Source organism: Phodopus roborovskii, unplaced genomic scaffold (genome assembly GCF_943737965.1).
Source record: "Phodopus roborovskii unplaced genomic scaffold, PHOROB, whole genome shotgun sequence".
Lineage (NCBI taxonomy): Eukaryota > Metazoa > Chordata > Mammalia > Rodentia > Cricetidae > Phodopus > Phodopus roborovskii.
In genome coordinates, this window is record NW_026125281.1 from 19,882,997 (window position 1) to 19,907,188 (window position 24,192).

The following is a 24,192-nucleotide window of genomic DNA, read 5'->3' on the forward strand; positions in this document are numbered from 1 at the left end:
GTGATGTTGGGAGGAACTGGGAGAAACAGATGGAGGAGAAAGCATAATCAGAACAGATCATTTGAGTGGGAAAAAAAATCTATTTTCAATAAAGGAAAATGTTCATTTATTCTTAAATACAATTTTTTCAAATTGGAAAAAGATTATAATTTAAATCTAAGAAGCTCTTTAAACATATTAGAGTGTACAAAGTTATTTCTGAGGTGCTTAAAGTTTCCTTTTGCAAAGTTTCAAAACCTCTTTTTATACAAAAGCTCATATTCAGAAGTTTACAACTCTTAGCTTTTTGTAAGCTCTCTAGATAATAAAGTGCCCTTACTAAATGTACTGTAACACTGTGAAAGAACATAAAATGACAAGGAAAATTTCAAGTTAACACTAATCTGGATACAATGAAAAGTCGTCTACATTTATTTCACAGTGGGGTTAAGAGGTATCTCAGAAAATTAAATAGATGAAATTTACTTGAAAACAAGCTAACTTTATAGTAATATGTGTATTTTCTAAATGTATTGTATTTTTATTGTTATTTGAATATTTAATACAGGTAGCCAAGGTATTTCTATTGGGTCTACCTCCCCCCATGTCATTTAAGACAGATGAAGGCATTAAATCATTGTGGAAAGACAGACAGAAATGTTAAAACTCATTGATAACTGAGAAAATCAAGATCAAAGCATTTTGTAAGTGATGATCAGGCCTTAACCTCCTTACATTGTTGACTACATTTCAGCTTTTTGTCTGTTCATTTTGTTTCCCTCTCCACATTTTGGACTTAATGGATAAATGCTAGAAACCATTTGTTTAATTTTGCAAAATATCAAAAATTCTTCCTAATACCACAATTTGTATTACACTACACACAGAAGGATAATTCTGAAGAAATCATTAATATTATTAGTTACATTAGAATATTTATATTGATAAAATGTCTAGGCAAGTAAAAGAGGGCTTACTGTTACAGATAATTACCTAATGAAGATTCTAATGAATTTTAAAAACTGAATGTAAACTAGTGGTAGTCATGTTTAGAAAAACATATGAATCCATGGATACCGTGCCAGCATGAACAAAACCTGCACAGGTTCAAACCAAACAACATCTCAGTGCAGAGAAGAGGAAATAAACACAAAGTGATACTCCTAACCAAGGTGCTATTTGAAAGGGGAAAATCAGTTTTTCTCCCAATGGAGTGATATTGGGTATATCAACAGCACTCTATGGCAGGCTCCACGATCAGGAGTTGTTGGCCAACAAAGTCAATTCTCTCTCTCTCTCTCCCTCTCTCTCTCCCTCTATCTCTCTCTCTATCTCTCTCTCCCTCGTGTGTTTGTGTGTATGTGTGTGTGCGTGTGTGTGTGGCCTTTTTATCTTACTGTTTGTTTTGATACTTGTTTATGTGGTTTTGTTTTTTTTTTTTAAAGAGAGAAAAAGAACATAAAATTGGGTAGGTGGAAGGATCTGGGAGGAGTTGAGGAAGATAAAAACATCATCAAAATTAAAATGGAGTAAAAGGTAGGAACTAAATGTTAAATGTCTTTGTTACTCTTTTTTTACTAACAAGGTGTGGTATACAGTGAATAAATTAATGTGTTCTTATTTGATAAAAAATGTAAACAATGTAATGCCCACAAGTAAAAGCTAATTGTATTGTTTGGACTGGGAAAGTTTTAAGAATAAGAAAACTGAAATTCCTATGAATAAAGTATGTTACTAAGAAGTACTCGTAAAAACTTCACAAAATTTGGAATGATGACGATCTAATTTTTTTCCTTCTTTCAGACTATGTAGTGATTACCTCTTTTATACGTCACTACACTACTCTGTATGTCCTAATGAGACTGATGTGACACAGGCCTGTCAGTGATTAAAAATGGTGTTTTGTCCACAAAAAGTAAAAACATACTTAGGAAATATCAAAGTGTCACTGAAAATGTACAGTGACTAACAAATTACCCTGAAAACTGTAGTAATTCATGATAGTATTCATTTTATTATTAACAATTGTACAATAATTAAAAGCAAAACAATAAATTTATTTTTATAATTTTAATATAGATTTATTATTTTTCTTACGTTACATATCGATCCCAGTTCCCTCTCCCTTCCTCTATTCCATGTCCCCCACCCCTCCCACCCCCCTGCCACATCACATTCTGCCCACCCCACTCTACACAGAGGGTGATGCCTTCCAGGAGGGATCATCAAAATCTGTCAAGTAATCTGGAGTAGAGTCTAAGATATTCCTCCTACCTTAGGCTAAGGGAGTATCCCTCCATGGGGAAAGTGCTCCCAAAGTCTTTTCATGCACCAGATTCATGCATCTTGGTTCCACTGTCAGAGGTCCCTTAGACTGCCCAGGCCTTCTAACTGAGACCCATGTTCAGGGGGTCTGAGTTGGTCCAATGCTGGTTTCCCAGCTATCAGTCTGGGGGTCGTGAGCTCCCCCTTGTTCAGGTCAGCTGTCTCTGTGGGTTTCTGTAGCCTGGTCTTGACCCCTTTTCTTATCACTCCTTGCTCACTTCAACTGGATTACAGGAGTTGAACTCAGTGTTTAGCTGTGGGTGTCTGCTTCTGTTTCTGTCAACTAGTACATGAAGGCTCTATGATGGCATATAAGTTAGTTATCAATCTCATTATCAGGGCAGGGCATTTAAGGTAGTCTTTCCACTGTTGCTAGGATTGGGGTCATCCTTATAGGTCTCTGAACATTTCTTTAAAGTCAGTTTTCTCTTCAAACCTATAATGGCTCCCTCTATTATGGTTTTTTTTTTTTTTTTTTTTTTTTTTTTTTTTTGTCTTTTTCTCATCTATTCATTGCTTGACTCAGTCTTCCTGGTTCCACATGTTCTCCTCTCCTCCCCTTCTCTTTCTCCTAATTCCCTCTCTATACTCAGTGACCCCCCCCCCCAATATGCTCAGGAGATCTTGTTGCTTTATCCTTCTGTGAGGGACTTTGAATGAATTACTTAGATTCCTCCTTGTATCCTAGTTTCTCTGGCGGTGTGTATCATACGTTGGTTATGCCTAAAATCCATATATGTGTGAGTACATACCACATTCCTTTTTTTGTGACTGGGTTATCTCACTTAGGATGGTTTCTTCAAGATCCATCCATTTGCCTGACAATTTTAAGATTCCATTGTTTTTTTGTTTTTGTTTTTTTTTTGTTTTTGTTTTTTTTTTTTTTTTTTTTTCTGCTGAGTAGTATAAATGTGCCACATCTTCTTTATCCATTCTTCAGTTGAGGAGCATCTAGGTTGCTTCCAGGTTCTTGCTATTACAAATAGTGCTGCTATGAACATAGTTGAACATATGTCCTTGTTGCATGGATGTGGATCATTTGGGTATATACCTAAGAGTGGGATTGCCGGGTCCTATGATAGACTGATTCCCATTTTCCTGAGGAACTCCCATGCTGGCCTCCAAAATGGCTGCATGAGTTTGCACTCCCACCAGCATTGGAGGAGTGTTCCCCTTTCTCCACATCTCTCCAGCATAAACTGTCATTGGTTTAGCCATTATGACAGGAGTAAGATAGTATCTCAGAGCTGTTTGATTTGCATTTCTCTGATGGCTAAGGATTTTGAGCATTTTTAAAAGTGTCTTTCAGCCATTTTGGATTCCTGTATTGAGGGTCATTTGGTGTTTTAGTGACTAGTTTCTTGAGTTCTTTGTATATTTTGGAGATCAGCCCTTTGTCAGATGTGGGGTTGGTGAAGATCTTTACATTTTCTGGTATCTTCCTTAATTTCTTTCTTTAAAGTCTTGAAGTTCTTGTCATAGAGGTGTTTCATTTGTTTGGTTAGAGTTACCCCAAGATATTGTTATCTGTGGCTATTGTGAAGAGTGATGCTTCTTTGATCTCTTTCTTGGCCCTCTTTCCATCTGTATATAGATAGGAGGGCTACTAAATTTTTTGAATTATTCTTGTATTTTGACACTTTGCTAAAGGTGTTTATCAGTTGTGGTTCTCTGGTAGAACTTTTGGGGTCACTTATGCATACTATCATATCAGTGAACAATGAATGTTTGACTTATTCTTTCCTGATTTATATCCCTTTGATCTCCTTTTGTTGTCTTATTGCTATAGTTAGAACTTCAAGTACTATGTTGAATAGATATGGAGTAGATAGCCTTGTCTATTCCGGATTTCAGGGTGATTGCTTTGAGTTTCTCTCCATTTAGTTTGATGTTGGCTGTGGGTTACTGTATATTGCCTTTATTATGTTTAGGTATATTTTTTGTATCCCTATTCTTTCCAAGACCTTTATCATGAAGGGGTGTTGTATTTTGTTGAAGGCTTTTTCAGCATCTAGTGAGATGATCATGTGGTTTTTTTTCTCTCAGTTTGTTTATATGGTAGATTAAATTGACAGATTTTCATATGTTGAACCATCCCTGTATCTCTGAGATGAATCCTACTTGGTCATGGTGGATGATTTCTCTGATGTGTTCTTGGATTCGATTTGCCAGTATTTTATTGAGTATATTTGCATCAATGTTCTGTTGACCAAGTATGTGGTCAATTTTTGAGGATGTTCCATGAGGTGCTGAAAAAGAAAGTATATTCTTTTGTGTTTGGTGGAATGTTTTATAGATATGTTAAGTCCATTTGAGTCATCAACTCTGTTATTTCCCTTATTTCTCTGTTAAGCTTCTGTCTGGCAGATCTGTCCAGTGGTGAGAGTGGGGTGTTGAACTCTCCCACTATTAGTGTGTGGAGCTTGATTTGTGATTTAAGCTTTAGCAATTTCTTTTACAAATGCAGGCACCCTCATATTTGGGGCATATATGTTCAGAATTGAGATTTTTCTCTGGATGGTTTTTTTTTTTTTTTTTTTTTTTTTTTCCCTGAAATGCCCTTCTTTATCTGTTTAGATTGATTTTAGTTTGGAGTCTATTTTGTTAGATATTAGGATAGCTACACCAGCTTGTTTCTTTGTTTCTTAGGTCCATTTGATTGGAAAGCTTTTTCCCAACCCTTTACTCTGAGATAATGACTGTGAGTTTGAGGTATGTTTCTTGTATGCAGCAGGATGGATTCTGTTTTTGTATCCAATCCATTAGCCTATGTCTTTTTACAGGTGAAATGATACCATTTATATTAATGGCTATTAATGACCAGTGATTGCTAGTTCCTGTTACTTGTGTTGGTGGTGGTGATGGCATTGTGTGTTTGCTTCCCTTCTTTGGGGTTTGCTGCCATAAGCTCATCTATTTCCTGTATTATTGTGGATACAGTAATTTTCTTTGGTTGGCATTTTCCTTCTATACTTTCTGTAGGGCTATGTTTGCAGATAAGTAATGTTTAACTTGGTTTTATCATGGAATATTTTGTTCTCCATCTGTGATCATGAAAACCTTGCTGTGTAAAGTAGTCTGGGTTGGCTTCTGCAGTCCCTTAGTGTCTGCATAACCTCTGACAGTTTTAAAGAACTGTTGCTGCAGTTTTTATAGAACTTGGGAAGTCATCATTATTAAACTGAGTAACTGTCACCAATTTACAAAGCCCATGGCTATGGGTGTGGTTATTCTCTTGAGGCTCATTACTTCACTATTTTAGATTAGTTTTTACATCAGAGGTAATGAAATAAAAATTATAGGATTTTTAAATTTTGCAATAAAAATTTAATAATTTTATAATAAAGTTTTTAATTTTAAGTTTTATATATTTTTAAATTTCATAACAGAATTTAAAAGTTTTTTTAAAATTTAAATTCACATATCTAGAATTAAACAAAAAATTGGCATTTATGTAAATATGAGGCAAAGTTGAATATACCTAACTTGTAAGTGCTCCATCTCGTATGGAATAAATGGTACCTTTCCTATATTAATAAGAAATTAAGTAAAACATATCACAAGTTAACAAACAGATTTTCAGTTAAGAACATTATTTTTCATTTATATTTTTTATTAAAAGTAACATATAACAAAATAAATAATTTTCGAAATTATATACATAAATAATAGAAAAAAACAAATTAATATACAACTCAGATAAACATTAATAAGGGCAGCCTTTTACAATTATTTCTTAGAAGCAGAAAAAGATCTGGTTCTTTTTTATAATCTAAACAATTAGATGGGTTAATCCCCAAAACTAAATACCTTATAAAAGAAATGATTATAATATTGATCACAAGTCAATTTACTGAAATGATCCAGCTCTTAATTTTTAAAAATCTGAATGTTTGAACTCAGTAAACTTAAAGAGGTATAATATGTGTAATATCTCCCTTAGCCTAAAAATGTTTCTCCTCTGCTGCGTATTTTATGTTCAATTCCAGAAGCAATCTGTTTCTGAATATCTGTGTGTTCTGGAGATTAGCCTGCATTATTTGTTAACATGATGCAACTGATTCTCTCAGTAGAACTAAGAAAACACCTTTAAGTAAAATAAGTAGACTAGCTGTTTTTGCTGTTATAAGTACTGAATTCAGTCAATATTTACGATTTCTCATTTTTAAAATAATTTATTTTTAGCATAAAAGTATTCGATTTGTAATCATATGAGAGCTATGGATCACCCACATTTTCTTTTTAACCCAACAGTATAAAAGTATAAGACTTTCACATGAGCACATAACTGAAAAAATGGTGTTACCTTAAAAATAATGGTTGTCTATCTCTAGTTTAAGTGATAAGTAAATTTTCTGTATTATTTATGGTAAAATTAAATTAAAAGGAAAACAATTCTAATATTAACATTATCCTTTCTTACTCAGTTCAGTAGTCTCTGGTGAACATAAAAGATTCACATGAATAAGAAAATGAGACCTAAAAGGACTAACAAGATACCTTAAAAACAGAATATCTGAACTTGATAAATCTTTGATGACTGAGAAACAATGGTTTTCCTCATAGCTGAGAAGCAGTCACTAACATTTACCAAGCTACCTCCTAATGTTTCTAGTCTTTAATTAAGCAGAACAAACCAGGGGCATTAAACATTCCAAAGCACTCTGCATCATAGACACCTGAGTCTTTGAGTGATGACACCACAGATGCTCTGCACAAAGCTGGTCTTTTTAGTAGAACATGACTAATAGAATAGAGAAAATTAATAAAATAGCCTGTTATTTAAACAAGTTTCTGGAGAGGGCCTAGGCCCTGCCCCAAATGATGTAAGACTTTGATGATCCCCCATGGAAGGCCTCACTCTCCCTGGGGAGTGGATGGGGGGGGGGTCAGTTGGGGACATGGGACGATCAGAGGGAGAGGGAAATGGGATTGATATGTAAAATAAGATTGTTTCTAATTTAAACTTAAAAAATATTAAAAAAAATAACAAGTCTGTGCTCACAAGAAACTTGAGAAGTGAATTTGATCACTAGGGGAAGCCAGACAGACTCTCAATACTAAAAAATTTCAGTCACAGAGGAGTTTGGAAATGAAGCATAACCATCTACTGTCCTTTAGTCTGTATTTCTGTTTTCTGATGTACCTAAAATGTACACACTTCTATGTCTTTTGACCCAAATGTAAGTATGACTTACCTGTATGTTAGCTGCTTTATCTAATGCAAGCCTTTTCTCTACTGCAAAACAAAAACCTAAAAGATCCTCCCATTAACACTCCAATTGCAGTCAGAAATTCAGAAAATTATGCCATGAGGAATGTTACAGACACAATCTTTCTCATCAGATGTTTTCGTTGTACGGTATTGTCCATTGTAGGACAAGTAATACCATCTTTTAAAAAGTAAAAACGAAATAGTTGATAAAGGTAACTATCAAATGCACATTGGTTTTGACAGTTTTCTTTACATAACTCAAAACACGGGATGTTTACTGAAGCTAGGCGATGTAATAAACTGTGAGACATTATGAAGTAGGCAGCTGTTGATCTAATGCATACGTCATTCTCTCCTTACTGTATTTTTCAGACCATTTTCGAGTTAGTTCTAGATAATAACTTGGCTTGTGAGGACGGTAATCCAGGTATACTGTGTTAGTGGTTCTTTTGGGGACAGCCTTTTCAATTTGAGTTCCTTCATGCCACTCATTGAAAGAGGTGATGGAAATTAAACTCGGGTGTATCTGGAGTGCAGCACTTAGACCGACTTCATAATACTTCCCGTTGATGCGGTTCCTAGTGTTCTTAGTGTTCCAAGGACGGATGCTTGTATCTATGTACCCAGGGCCTACACTTGGGATAAATAGCAAGTTGTTCTTATCACAAAATGATTTCAGGTTAGCCCAATTCTGATGTGATGAGCCATATGTAAAACCATTTGTGGCAAAATATGTGTAAATTCCATCAAAACCACTTTGAAGAATATCATATTTATGCTTTTCTTCTACCAGAAGTGCAATAAACAATCCATCATATGGAGAACTTCGAACACTCTGAGATCCTGAAGGTGTTAACAGATTGGCCCACACTTTAGGCTTCGTGATATAGGAATCATAGACATAAAACATAGGCAAAGACTGCCCGGTCCTTGTCTTGTACCTATAAAAGGCTGGATGGCTTCCATATCTACAATAGAGACACATAGAAAAGTGGGATGAACACTAATAGACTATGTCACAATAAAACTATGCACTGAAACTGAAAATGATTCATGAAGCTTGAGCACATTGTTCTCAATCTTTAGTGAGTCAGTTACATAAGGATAATAATGCTAATGCAAACATAATTTTAATTTTGTGCATTATAAGACACTGGTATACTATTCCAAACAGCTGGACAAAACAGCCCTACAGACTACAGCTAGGATATCTGAATCTTCTTCAAATCCCCCAAGACAGCGCCCCTTACCAGCAGGAAGTAGTTTGGAAAGAACGACGCCCAAATTCCCAAATATTGTGTATAAATGTTTGTTTTCATTTAATTGGACTTTGTTATATAAAATTAAATAAAAAAAATAAATAAAATTTATTTTCTATGAAAAAAAAAGACACTGGTATACTATCAAACAGGAGGTTAATTACCTCATGCCAAAGTTAGCAAATGGTGAGTAAAGCTATAAAAGTCTATTATGAGCTTCACAAATGGAAAAACCAGTTTATCTCATTAGTGAAAGGTGTCCACTTGTTGCTGAGATGATTCTTTGTAAAATGAAATAAATCAGAGAATCTTATCAGCAAAATATTTTATTAGAATGAAACTAATTATAAAATTATTTATTTTAGTTATTCTAGATACACACCAAGACAGATATGCAAACACTGCTATGAAATTAGCTCATATTTCATCTGAACTTTCCTTTAAAAGACAAAATATATATTCCTAAGATTTGAAAAATAGAAATGTAAAAGGAGCATGAACGGAAATCATAAATAGCTTTTAAGGCATATGACAATAACTAAAGCAGCAGACTTTATTCATGCCAAAAGTGAAATGCAAGAAACCTGAGAATGTACTTTGGTTTCCCTTGGTAAAATGATCAGAAATGACCAATCATAAACAACTCCCAGATATCATTTTAATGTACTCATAACAGAAATTATCATCAGAACATACAGTATAACTATGAACAATGAAGAAACTCACTTGTCTATAATATACTTGACATTTTTATGCATGTTTTGATCATCTCGATTACTATATGGCTCTATGTGAAAAGTGACCTAAAAAAGAAGAAAAAAATCAACTAAAGAAAGCACATTGATGAAAATATATTTTTCATAGTTAATAAGTTGCCAATTCAACAACATTAAGGTAATATTTAGTGAACCCCAGTGGTTACCAACTAAATCTTAGTAGATAACAATTACTGAGAGTTTCCATTACTAAACATAAGTGATGTGTTTCATATTCATGAATTCAACCTCCTTATTGCATTAGATAGCCACTGACTCCATTTTCTAAATACACAAGTTGGCGTAAGTCTAGTAAGTTACTAATAGCCCCCAGTTTGTGGATCAATGTGTGGTATCTGATTAGAAATTTTCCTAGGAGGCTACTTTTCATGACACAGATTGGGAAAGACTGTATTGTTTATAAGACACAAGAATGTACTCTGTATTCATACATAGTTTTCAAAAAAATAGAATCCCAAAATGTCCAGGTTTCAAATTAATATGGATTTTTTTCTTAGGTATGTGACCATTACATTTATACTTAAATAGAAACAACATAATATTTGATTAAATTATTGCTTAATATCATTAAAAGGGCATCTTCTAAATATGCCCTTTTCTTTTATTAGTAAAGAATTTATAAGAAAATAATAACAGCTTCACAAAGTACCATCATTTGCCCATATATAACTATTATAATAGGAGAAAGCAGAAAATATACAAATATTTAAAATTTCTACTACAAATATCAATTGCACATAATCAAGTTTAACAAATTATGTCTAGTAAACAGCTTTGTTTTGTACACTGTCTCTAACATAGATACACAGCATAGGGAATAATATAACTGAAATGATAATCATAAAAGTTATTCTAAAATTCAATTATCCATATTGAGTACATTTTATTGCTAATTAATAAAATGTTTGAATCTTATATTTCCAGTATGACACTGCCTATATGACAAGACTTTAATAGTACTGCAGCTTAGATCTTGTTTTTTTTAATTACCCAATTAAAGCAAAATGTATTTTCATAGAATTAATTTTAAAGTCAGACCATTCAGTGAATTAATTATTGTCTACTCTGAGAGCACAATGATATAAGGTTCTGCCGGTAACAAAGTCAGGTCAAGACATCTTTTCAATCTGCTTTCAAAACTGCAGCCATAAACAATCAGCTTCTTCTGTAAAGTGCAGATCAACACACTGCAGCAAATTCAAGTCATCTACTCAGAGCTTCTCAATTAATTACTTAATGTTATGTTTTACTCTTAATTAATGACAGCATTTGGTCACTTTTCCTTTCAGAAAAATCCATTACACTAACATTAAAATGAATTCAAAATGACAGAATTTCATATATAAAATTAAATGCATGTATTACTTTTCGAGAATGTGAATCATAAGAATTCCATTTCACACTTCTGATTCTGTCTTCACCAAAACTCTTCTGAACTCTGTAGCCACAGCACTTTATTCCCTAACTCTACCATCCCTTGAATTAACCTGGTACCACCCTTTATGTCATACCTGACTGAGACGATTCATTCTCTTCCTGGTAGTATCACATACTTAGTAATTGTTCCTTTCTACAACTTACTTGTGTTTGGTTTTGGCCTTTAGTAGACTGTAAACTCCCTTACCATGAGACATAAAATTGGTTTCTTCCTTTTCTGTTTTATTTTGATATGGCTGGCTTTGAAGCCAACCTCCTATCTAAGATTACAGGTGTGTGCAAACATGTCCAGCTCTCTTTCTTAATATTGCTGATATGCAAAAAAGAATCTGAATGTCAGCATGAATGAGTATCTGCAAGCACAAATTAACAATTTCAATGCAAAACTAAACAACAGTCAAATTAAACTCTAAGTGGTCTACTTCACCCCATTAGGTAAGGTTTGCCAAATACACTCATTTAAAAAAAAATAAATGCTTATAAACTATTAGCATTAGACAAATGATGTACGCAAAGGTTAAAGATCTTGTTACTTCAAAATAGCTAAATTTATTGAAATGCAAGGTAATCAACAACTGAGAAGTTTGTTTTCCTTACAATCTTGGGGAAAGAATTGACAATTCCAACTGATTTTATGTTGTTAGATTGTTGGTTACTTTAGGATTTAATGTGATGATGTTATATAGTAAACACTTCCACAATTTTCAACCTTTAATTTTATTTGATGCTTATAAAGTCTGTGCATTATTGTGATGTCTTTGCTGTAGGCTGTGGATCAAGTTTAAATAAGTTCCACAGTTTTGGCCATTTGGGTCCTAAGGAAGGGCAGAACTTCTCATACTAAAATAAGAAAAAAAAAAAAAAAAAAGCAAGCAAACAAACAAACCATGAAAACATGCAGCATACAGCCTACTTTCTCACAATCCATTAGCCAAAGCAGGTCAGGCATCAAAAGGACAAGAAACACACTTTCTAAAAAGGAAAAGATAGAATGGTGCTCAACAGTGGCAGAACCTAACAATAAGCTCCAACACATTGCCTATAAAAGACTGTTTCAATAGTTTATCTCTCAGGATGCTAGAGAAGAGATAGTAAGCTGAGAGGATCCAACCTGATCCTTATAACTGTGGTTTTAGTTCCCTGTGGAATGACAGTTACAAGTACTTCAAGCTTATGTTCCAAAAAATAATATAAAAACAATTATCTTAAAAAAAAAAAAAAACAAGTCACCACTTACAATTTAGATTTTACTAACTTATATTTGGAAAAAATAAAAACTGTCAACATTTGCAAACAGCAATGCCAAAGAAGTCATTAATTTTTCAAATACTTTTTATTAACTTTGTTTCTTCATTTATAATTTAAAACACTCACCTAAATGACTTTTAGTTTAAACTAATAAAAACTGCAGTTACAAGGTTTTAGTGACTAATGCTATTATGTAGTCAAAACTAATAGGTCATAGCAAAAGCTTAGGTGTTAAGGCATAGCCATGACCTAGAAACTCTATTTCTAAACAAGTAAAAACAAAAGTGAATGAAATTCCTTTATACATTCCAAATATAGAGAACTATAAACTCAACCCAACCAAAAAAGAAAAAAATCTGAAACACATTTGTAAAAGTTAATGTCAAATTATTATAGTATAGTCATTAAACTGTTTTCAAAATAAATTTGGTTAAGTTGAAGAATTACTGAGAGTAAGCAATCAGTATTCAACACTGGGGAAATCTGAACATTTGCAAGAAAACAATGGAGATTATCAAATTCCATCTCTTGTTGTCCTTAAATATCAAATCTAAAGCATGGACAGAACAAGTATGTTGTTCATGTTTACAGAGACAATTAATGGCTGAGGTCTTTGTTACTTTTCTCTTCCACGTAAGGACTTCCAATAGAATTAAAAGCAGTCTATTTTCACGTATCATGACATTTCAACTACTTTACCTTTAAAAACACCATTAAAGGGAAACATTCAGTTTCCTTAACTCTGCCACAAAATTGAGACAGAGTTTGGACAGATTAAACCAATCTGTGCAAATTAAACCAATAACTTATGCAACTTCAGTTGTGGTCACAGAAATTGAAGATTTGACTATTTGCAGCCTGCACATGCCCATGAGAGCTCCCAGAATGGCTCCCAGAAGCATGTTCAGCAGCAGTTACTGTCAGTTCATTTGAGAGATACTACCTCAAGACTTTCCTTAGGGCTACTGATATGTTCAAGATATGCCAGACTGTTACAGACTGTAATGTAAACTACAAAAGAAAATCCTTCCTCCCTCTACTTTGGATTCATAAAAGAGGACAGAAAAGTAAATTTCCCAAAGTAAAAACGAAAAAAAAAAATTTTTTTTTTAAAGGACAGACCAACAAAACTGCATGAGGCAGAGGTGGGAAATTACCCAGGACCTCTAACCTAAGGAATCACATAATATGTTGAAGCAACAAGGGAGAAGATACAAGCAATTAAATATATTGCTAGGAAGCATAGAAAACGTACATACCCATGTCTCCAAACTCCAACCCCAAGAGAGGAGACCCAGAGAACCTCAGAACCCCTCAGGGGAGTTCATCTGATCTAAAACTCTGTGGAATAAACAAAGTCATATTAAGAGCACTGACACAGACAGGCTGAGCCTCGGGAGGCTGGAAACTGTTAGCTGCAAAGACACAGGAATGGCTGGTACAGGCAACACTGAAATTCCTACAAGGTTAGGGAGGCCACTGATTACACTTGGAAAAAGGGAACTGGCCTGGGCAGCAGCAAACCATGTCAAGGATCAGAAAACATCTAAGAAAGGCTGGACTTTGCTTTTCAAAAAAAAGGCAGAAATTCAACTTTGCTGGCAAACTGATGGATTCCCACTGAGACCCTGCATGTTTCAACTGCACATAAAGGTAAAGAGCTCTCTTACCAGCAAAGTTAAACTGATGAGACTTCTCAGGCAGAAAAGGGCTTTCCCTGATGCTCTAATCAAAGAAGAACTTTAAACTGGTATTTTTTGTTTTACTTTATTAGTTTTAAATATTCTTGCATAAATATTTATTTTTACTTTCCACATTGCTCTACTAGATTTAACACTATTTCCACTACTGTGTCTTCTCAAGGGTTTCTCAAACCTACAACCCATATACTTTCTCTCTAATTTCTACTTCATTTTATCTTTTTCTCTCTCTTACTCCCTCCTTAACAGACTCATAATTACAATTTTCCAATGTCAATAATCTTTAGGATCTGTTTTCCCTGATACTTTTCCAATTCCTTTCTTCTATTTACTATTCTATGTGAATTCTTTGCCATACTCAATTTATTGTCTTCCCATGTCTATGTTTAGTAGGTAATATTCCCAACAAATACTTACTATCCTTGTTCCTTTATTCCCTGATGGTTAGTCAAGTTAAAGGAGACAGTTGTTTGTTGATGGAAGTTTCTGTCCTGCCTCGTCCCATAGCTGTTTTGTTCCAAATAAACACACAGAGGATTATATTAGTTATAAACTGCTTGATGGCTCAGGGTTCTTATTGGCTCTCTCTCTCTTAATTATTAACCTATTTCTATTACTCTATCTCCTCATGTCTTGGCTTATCACAGATAGCCTGGACATTCTGCCTTCCGGTAGCTACAGAGTGTCTCCCTGACCATTCACTGTGAGCTCCTCTTCCCAGCATTCTCCTACTCTGGTAGCCCCACCTATAGAGCTTTCCTAGCTAAATCCTGCCTGTCCATTGGCTGAAACATTTATTCATCAACCAATGAGAGAGGTATATATTCACAGCATATAAAAGGACGTTCCCCATCAGTTGTTTTCAACTATTACTGAGCTTTCATAGTAGGGCCTCCCCTTCAGTGGTGTTTCTCCGGAGAGACTCTATTGGAGTTGAACTGAATAATGTACTAGATGCTTCCTCAGCATGTGAGCTATATTGCAAGCCTAATACAAGCAGTAGGAGGGGAAGGCATCTTAATCCTGCTACAAGCTAGTCCCAGAAGAAAACTGCCAAAAGAATTTCAAATTCCAATACAAAAAATAAAGAAGATAAAACAAACATCCACAATGACCTAATCCCTGATGTGCAAATAGTAACACTGAAACAATAACCACAAAAGGTCATGGCTCAAGGCTCCTTCAAAAATTACTGATTCCACAGTATTAAATTTTCCAAAGACTGACCAGAATGAAATACCAAAGAATTTAAGAGAATGGTACAAAAGAAGATTGAACAAATTCTAAAAGAATGTGAATAACTTCCTGAAATAATTAAAAGAGAATGCAAATGAACACCTGGATAACATAAGGAAAGCAAGGCATGATGTGAACACAAATTTAATACAGATAAAGAAATACTTTTAAAAACACAAGTGAAAATCTGGGAAAAGCTCACTCAAAAAATTCAGTGTAAAATTGTTGCTGAGGATTACACTTGCTTAATTCACTGATCATGGAAATGCAGAGCTCGTGCCTAACTAGAGGCTTTACCCTTCATCCTGAATGTTATTGGGACTGGAATGTATTCCACACACTACCAGAGAAGAAAGCTAAAAACCAACCCAGATACAAACCCTGCAATCAACTAGTGAATACCTGCAACACAGGCATTCAATAGTGACACAAGCATTGGCGAGTGATACTCCAGTCTGATTGGATTTAAGGTCCACTCCAAGAGTTGGAACTCATGCCTGGCATGGCTTGAGTAGCCCAGAACCTGGCACATGATGGACCATGAGCCTACAGGAAAACTAAGCATTATTGTTATGACATAAGGAACATAGCAATAAAATGATTTTTGTCAAGATTATGCTATACCCACAAATCAGTGTCTCAGCCATCCTCAGAAAAGTGTCCTCTTGCAGTAGATGGGAGCTAACACAGAGACCCACAACTTGATAATGCACAAAAAGTAAGAAATTTTGGAATACTAAGTACTCAGTGGGATGTTTCATCCCTCAGAGCTCAGGGAGCTACACATAAGAGGAGATGAAGGACTGTAAGAACCAGAGAGGGTAGATGACTCCAAGGAAACATTGTCTTCCAGACATAATAGGCATGATGTACATATAAATTTGGAGACTGTGGTACCACACACAGGGTCCACACAGGTTCAATCAGACTGAGTCCCAATACTGAGTGATGTAAGTGAACTTGAGTACCCACATGTATCCAAGAAGCTCTCTGCAGCTGACACCCACTTGCAAAGGAAAAAACTAGTTTTCTCTCTGGGTATATTAACCACGCTTCAAGTGGCCTCATCCCCAGCAGTAGATGGCCAATACAAAACAAATTCAAAGCTATGCTTATAGGCTTTCTATCTCATATTATCCTGTTTGGAGAATATTTGTGTTATGATTCATCTGTGTTTGGTTTCCAACTGTGTGGTTTGGTGTGTGTGTGTGTGTGTGTGTGTGTGTGTGTGTGCGCGCATATGTGAAAGTTTCTTGGTTTTTTCATTTGTTTGTTTGTTTTTTAAAGAGAAAAAAAAGGACATGAAGGTGGAGAGGTGAGGAGGATCTGGGAGAAGTGGGGAGGGGAAAGCATGATCAGAATATACAGGATCAAAGAAAATTTTCAGTAAAAAAAAAATATGATTAAAGAAAATTTAAAGAATACCATTTACAGAGTCATATAACCCCAAAAGCCTAAAATAGTTTATATTTGGCCTATTTTAGAAAAGGGTTGTTAATCTATTATGTGAATTTCAAAATATAAAACTAAAACTATAAAAAAGAACTAAAAAAGAAAAAAATTCAATGGAAACACTTACCAATGAATGGATCAAAGGAAACACAGAAAAGCAAGGCTTGAAGACAAAATAGATGAACAAAAACATTCAAGCATCAATAAAGATAAAATAAGAAGGAATTATGAGCAAAGCATGTGAGAAAGACCAATTTACAAATCAAGGGCATAGAAGAAAAGTTAAAAGTACTAAAAGGTATGTTCAATAAAATAAAAATTTCAAATTTCCTAAGTTTAGGAAAAGATGCAGGAAGCATTTGGAATTACAAACAGACAGGACTAGAAAAGAGTCACCTGTCATTTAATATTAATAAATATATGGAAGGAAGAAGGGATATACATATGGCATACACAAGACTTTAGGGCATACTTCCACCCATATTTTCCAATACCTTGAATAATTTTGAAATAATAGATACATTTCTAGGAACGTGTGTCTTCCTAAAATTAAAACAAGAGGATATAAATATCACTAACAAGTTTATATACACAGTAAGATTGAATGCATACCTAAAAATCTCCCAATTAGTAAAAAAGTCCAACCCCAGATGTATTCACTGCTGAAATCTACCAGACTTTAGAGATCTATCCCTAATGTTTCTTAAATTCCATAAAATAGAAGGGGAAAGAATGCTACCAGACCCATTTTATAAAGCAAGTATTACACTGATATTCAAGCCAAATAAAGACACAAGAGAAAAGAAATTTAAAAAGCAATTTTCTGTTAAACATGGATGCAAATATTCTCTATAAAATATGAACAAACCAAATTCTACAAAATATCCAAAACATCACTCTCATAATTTAGTTGACTTCATTTCAAGGATGCAAGGATGATTCAAACCATGCAAATCAACAAATATAACAAATTACATAACTAGATTTAAGGATAGAAATCACATGATTATATAAATAGACACAGAAAAGGCCCAATATTCTTTCATGATGCAAGTAAACAACACAAACAATTCCCCAATCCCTGGGAATAGAAAGTACCTAACTTCAACATAATATGGCAAACTTACACTCAGCTATCATATAAAGAAGGAAAGATGCAAAGTATCACCTCAAAAACAATGAATGAGACAAGGGGTTCTCCACCCCCTTTTATTTCGATGCTTACGTCAATACAGAACTTTAAATCTTAGCTATAGAAGCAAGATAACAGCAAATATAATAGATATGAAGATGAAGAGAAAGCATAGCCAGGCAGTGGTGGTGCATTCTTTCATCCCAGCACTTAAGAGGCATAGGCAGGCCAATCTTTGTGAGTTCACAGCCAGCCCTGTCTATAGAGTGAGTGAAGTTGAGGACAGCCAAGGCCACACAAGAAAGCTCGTACTAAAAAACAAAACAAAACAAAGCAGAGACATAACTGAGAAAAAAAATTTTTTTTTAAATGTTGAACTATTTATTGTCAATACTCTTCCAATTTTCCTTACTCCCCAGAACTTGACTCTAACATTCTACTGCTGAAGACACTACAAACTTGAATTGCAGAATATGGAGAAATTAAGCTGATACTAATCTGGAAGCTTTGTCCCTAACAGATAGCTTTACTTGTTCTGGAGTTGCTGACTGACACAACAATCCTATCCAGCAATGAACCCAAATAATACAATAACCAGCCTGAAAACATATAACCACAGGTGAAATAGTATAAATACCATGAGAGAGCCAGCCACCTGTGATTTAAACCCACTCTTTAAGATTAAATCCATACCTAGAACCTTTATGCAGCCAAGACCCCATGGCTAAATAGGTCACTGATAGGGGATGTTCTTCTGTATATGTTTCTCTTATTGGTTGATGAATAAAATTGGCCAGTAGAGGCTGGAAGATAGGCAGGACTAGGAGATAAGAAGAATGTTGGGGAGACAGAAGAGAGAGGCCACGAAAAAATTCCATGTAGAGATCAGGAAGATAGGATGCACCAGGTGTTCTCTGGTAAGATAAGGCCATGTAGAAATACATAGATTAGTAGTTATGGGTTAGTAATTAAGAGAGAGTCAGCCAATAAGGAGCCCTAGACATTGGCCAATAGTTTTATAATTAATATATAGTCCATGTGTTTATTTGGGGCTAATCAGCTGTGAGACCAGGCTAGAAAGAAACTCCAACAATAGGTCATAGGCCCTAAAGGAGAACTTACTACTCTTATTCTGCTAAGTGGTCACAGTATTAAGACAAACTCCTGATGACTTATTGTTATAGAATAGTTCATCTCTCAACCCTCAGAAATATTTGTTTTTGCAATATATGGTAAACTGGTCAAAATGCAGAGAATAAGCACTATATGGTAGGTCTATATCACACATCTCTTCACTAGGATAAAGGATCAATGCAGAAAAGGAAGTAGAAAGATTCTAAGAATCAGAACCTAGAACTATATCAGAAAACAGTTATTTTCTGGATATAACAGCCTAGCTGCACATATGAACTCACCACAATTTGTGCATACTCAAAGCAGATAAAATCCCTGCATGGATATCGAGTCCTATCCCTAGCTTTAGAACTATTGGCAGTGATATCTTCTGAAAGAGGTAGACTCAGTTTTCTTTAAGAGTTTGTATGGGCCCTAGTAGGCCAATCAAACTCCAGCAGAAGGCCAAACATCCAAGTACACACGAAACTGAACTTCATGGGATAGAGAGAGACAGAGGGGCAGAACACAGAGCTGATGGGTAGGTGGATCTAATACGAGATAGGGTGACTGTTAACAAAATGCACCGTACAAAATTCTCAAAGAATTAATTTAAAATTCCAAAAAGGAAAAATGTTTGGACACAAATTTATTTTCTAACTACTTTATAAAGTTATATAGTTGAAATAGTGGTTTTCAACATTTAGAGGATATTCAGACATTGATTTCACTAACTTCTACATTGTATTCACAAAGGAATCTATCAACCCTTTCTCTTCCTAATAAACACGTAGTAAAAAGTGGTGCATGTCTTTAATCACAAAACCTGAGAGACAAATGCAGAAGGACTACTGTGAGTTCCACATCAACCTGGTCTACATAACAAGTTCCAAGCCACTCAGAGCTACATAGTGAGTCCCCAATCAAAAAACAATACAAAATGTGATAGTTGAATATAAAACATGGAAGCAAGGGGTATCCTATAATTGGATAAGTTTTAAATTTAAATTATTAAAACATAACTTTTATGAAGTAGTAACATTTGGAACATATGTATATATACATACATACATATATATGAAATTTTAATTAAAATGAGTACATAAAATAGAATTTACTATCAAAAGGATAAGATTAACAATGATAAATATAGTTTGAAAACAAATTAAGTACCTTCAGATTATATTTATGAGCTTTATCCAAAATAGTTGGTACCAAATGATCAGTAGCTTCTCCATTCTCATCATTTGAGTGAGGTGGGTACCAAGAAAGAGCCAGTACTCCTAATAGAAAAGATTAACAAAGAACGAAAAGCAACCAGGAATTATCAAGAGTGACTGACTGCGGGTATCAAAACTGGCAATATGAATCCAAGTACATTCAAGGGTTACTGCAGTTATTTGGTTACTTTATGTACTATTTCAAGCAATTCATATCTTTTAAAATAAACATACTACACATTTCAGAATAATTATGACTCAGAAAAAAAAATATAGTCTTTATACACCATGCCCAAAGGCATTAACCATTTTTTCCAGTTATTCATATCCACATATTCGCATGCAGTATTTACTATGTTTGATAAACAGTACCATCATATTATTGTTAACTAATGGCTACAGCTTTTATCAGTGTCAAAGTTTTGTGAATTTTAACAAAATCATAAGTTCATAAGCTAATCATTACAGTACCAGACAGATTTATTTACTATAAACATTAATTTGCCACCAGTAGTAACTGACTTTTCACTCTATAATTCTACCTTTGCTAGAATGTCATATAGCTTGAATCAAAGTTCACAGCTCTCTACAACTGGACTCATTTGCTTAAATATTTGTACTTTAGGTCTCTTATGTCTTTTTATGACTCAGTAAGTCACAGTTTTTACTGTTACATATCTGTTATATGGATGTTTATTCACTTTCCTATTAAAGGACATATTAGCTGATTTTCATTTTTGGCAACTATGAATAAAAATTCTGCAATTATTACTATATGCTAGATTTTTATAATTAATAATTTTTATAGTTATTACATATGCTAGGGTTTTTCTTAAACATATAAATATCATTTAACAGAAGATTTCATTGAGCCAAATAATTGGAGTTCTTTCCCAAAGTACCTATTTATTTCTGTATTAAGAAATTAAATATCATTTAAAAGAAGATTTAATTGAGCCAAATAATTAGAGTCCTTTCCCAAAGTACCTATTTATTTCTGTATTAAGAAATTACACTATAGGTATTAGAAACACCAGTCTACAGAGATACCATTAACTACAGGGAAAATACTTAAGCCAACACTTCAAACCTTCAAATATAAATAAAGAAATGTGGGACAGTAGAGAGACAGAATGGATAGCACAATTTTTTTTTTTTGTAAATGGAAAGAAAAAATCATGTTATATAAAGGGAAGCTTGTACAAATTAAGGAATCAAGATTAGAAACAGCTCAAAATCAAATCAGCCAAAATTCCACCATGGATGGGGGCAGGGCTCATCCAGTACCACCATTAGCTGAGCAACTATTGGCAATCGGAAGGCTGTTGGTGGAGCAAGAGTCTGTTTACTACAAGGATATGGTCCCTACGAGGTGACCCATGTTCCAGTAGATAGATGGTCCTATCAGAGAATCATCTCTAGGAAGCAGCAGTCTGTGCCTCTCAATGCTCATGTGTTTCTGCTGTGATTTAAGCAGATATTTGTGTGAGCCAGCATCAGCATTCTCAACAGCAAAGACGAGCAAAGTCACTCAGGAAGCAATCTTCTTCCTGAGCTCAAGAGCATGTTTCAAAAAATAATGAGTAAAACACAAGCAAGCACAATAAAAAGAACACAAAGAAATAGAGCAGACTTGGCTATGTGGAACATTCAAACACTGGCTCTAGAGACTCTACATTTCTCACACTGTCATTGGAAAGATTTTTATGACATTAAATAAAAAGCTTAATACATTATATAAAAAAATGAAACTGACACAGAAATGAAAAAGGAGTAGTTAAAAGAAATAAAGCCAAATTGTATGCTACAGAAAGGAAAAAAAAAAAAAAACTCCCCGTTGAAATGGCCAACACACCTGCAGAAGCAACATCCTCAATATAAAAATGACTAAAACTGATGTCCTTAACAACAGGTGAATCACAAAATACTGTGCTGTGCAAGTTAAGACAAGCAAACAGGATAGCTAATTCATTGTGCTGTCATAAAGGAACAGAACAATCATAACTTCACAGTGACAGAAATCAGATACAGTTGCTGGAGTGGGGTCAGGGTCAGCAGTAAATGGGGCAAAGATGCTCACAATTTTAGAGCAGGGGAAAGGTGCTGTTGCCCTGAATTCATAACCCTGTCCTCTCAGCTTTTTCAGCTGCACCATGCACAGCTCAGGTGTGGAGGGGTTGCCTAGCACAAGTGAAGTATCCAGTTCCATTCAAACTACTGCAACCCACCCCAAAAAATAAACAGATAAACAATACAAAACAAAAATAACAAGCAACAACCAACACAGAACAGGGCACAAATGTAGTGTGATCCAGGGATATGAGTAAAGACTTTAATTAATGAAGTATGAAGAATGATTAGTAATTTAATTGCCCACACAAATTATTTATATATGTAAATAAAATGAACTAATTACCAACCAATTGAGGCTGAGCACATTTGTCTCATGTGAGCTTCTATGACAGATGGGTCCTGAGAGCTGTAACTTCCTAACTCAGGATAAAAACTGGAGCCAATGTCATCTGGAGGAGTATGTCTCCCTTGTGGATAGTTCTTGGCTATTCTAGGGTCCCAATGCTTCAGGACTGGATGATTCCAGTGTATATATTTACCATCAAATTGTGGATTTCCATACCAACTGTAATAAAATACATGTAAAAAATAATTCGGAGGAGGCAGCTCTTCTAGGTTCACTTCAGAGGCTTTGGGTGGGTGCACAGTCATGCCAGCAGCTTTTAAATTCTTGGTATTTGTTTCCATGTTGGTTCTATCACTCTTTTGGAAGTCAAGTTTGTCTTCCAAGGGGGCTTTGGGTGGATGAAGTTCTGGAAGAAGGTCAAGCCCAAAAGGAGTTCCAATGGATGCTGTATTTGGCCTCAGCATCTTCAAGCCGATCATCAGAGAGAAAATAAAAAGAATAAAAAGTGACAAAATGATGCAAGTCTTTCTTCGAAATTTTGTCATGATGACATACTTTAAACTCCAAAATAATGAATGTTTTGCTGTAATTCATTGAAAAAAGATCATTAGTAAATGATATCAACATGGTTTCTACACCATTTAAAAAGAAAAGTAAAATCCAGTGACCACATTAAAAAAATAAACAAAATACATTATAATAAATCACCAAATACTTTTAAATAAAAGATGCATGCACATGTATACATGCACACGCTCAAACAGCACTATGGACATGCCAATAATATTTAGTCAGGTGAAACTTAGGAATCTGTTTAATAAAATTAAATATATTTTTCATAATGTGAATAAATTATATTATATAGAATATATAAAGTCAATAATTCATATATATGAACTAAGTCTTAAAATGGAACTTAATGAGTCTTTTAAGTAAAAATATTGAAATCCAGGGATAAAGTTTTAAAAACAGTCCTTAAACTGAAAAAAATGTAAGTATTACAAGAAGGGATAGCTACACATTTTCAATTATTTGGGAATGGACTGGGCTCAGATAAAACTTTCTAATGGCAGTAATAGAATAACAATTACAGTTAGATATTCTGGTAACAACCATCCACCACTGAATGGTTCGTCCCCAAACCACAACTAAGAAACTTAACTCCTAATTCAAAAATGTTGAGAGGCAGACTCAGTGGGAGTTGATGGCTCCATCTATCATGAATATTTTTTCAAATTTTTATTAAAACTTAAAATTTTAAATTACTGTGTACGTTTCCTGATGGCCCTTTCAAGCAGATGTGTTTTTATGGCTTGCTTCCTCTTTCTTGTCCCCCAGCCAAGCAGATGTGTTTTTATGGCTGGCTTCCTCTTTCTTGTCCCCCAGCCCCTGTTCAAACCCCTGCATCTCTGCCACCTTTAGCTTCCTTTCCACTACCATGGTGTCCTACTATCCTCACTTCCTTCAACACCCTTTCTACCCTCTGAGGTTCCATACCCTATACCATTCTTTCACACCTCCTTATATGCATACATTCAAACACACCATAAAGATCTGAATATGAGACACAATGTGTCACTTCTCATTTTTTCTGATGTCCACTTTCTTTATCTCATTTTTCTTAAGGCTTAACAAAATTCAGTTGTATACACAGACCATATCACAAATAAATTAATGGTGC

At 34.5% G+C, this 24,192-nt stretch overlaps 1 protein-coding gene across 2 annotated transcripts; it reads right to left on the reverse strand.

Moving 5' to 3' along the window:
- Positions 1 to 6,001: 6,001 nt before the first annotated feature.
- Positions 6,002 to 23,098, reverse strand: Manea (mannosidase endo-alpha). 2 transcript variants are annotated; one of them, XM_051197936.1, is made up of 4 exons: positions 22,705 to 23,098; positions 20,046 to 20,155; positions 9,505 to 9,581; positions 6,002 to 8,487 (listed from the first exon to the last, which is right to left on the reverse strand). In XM_051197936.1, the coding sequence occupies exons 1-4, from the start codon at positions 23,054 to 23,056 to the stop codon at positions 7,830 to 7,832; spliced, it is 1,197 nt and encodes a 398-aa protein (XP_051053893.1). In that variant the 5' UTR covers positions 23,057 to 23,098; the 3' UTR covers positions 6,002 to 7,829. The 2 variants fall into 2 exon arrangements, with proteins under 2 accessions (XP_051053893.1, XP_051053886.1); XM_051197929.1 differs by having other exon boundaries at positions 22,513 to 23,098.
- Between the last annotated feature and the right edge of the window lie 1,094 nt (positions 23,099 to 24,192).

Bases quoted from the DNA above. Each gene is read 5' to 3' on its own strand.
- Manea (XM_051197929.1), bottom strand. From the start codon at position 23,056: ATGACAAAATTTCGAAGAAAGACTTGCATCATTTTGTCACTTTTTATT. The intron at 20,156-22,512 runs GTTGGTAATTAG...CTTTTCTATTAG, and splicing joins AATGTGCTCAGCCTCAATTG to GAGTACTGGCTCTTTCTTGG. The intron at 8,488-9,504 runs GTGAGTTTCTTC...TCTCTATTGTAG, and splicing joins GTCAAGTATATTATAGACAA to ATATGGAAGCCATCCAGCCT.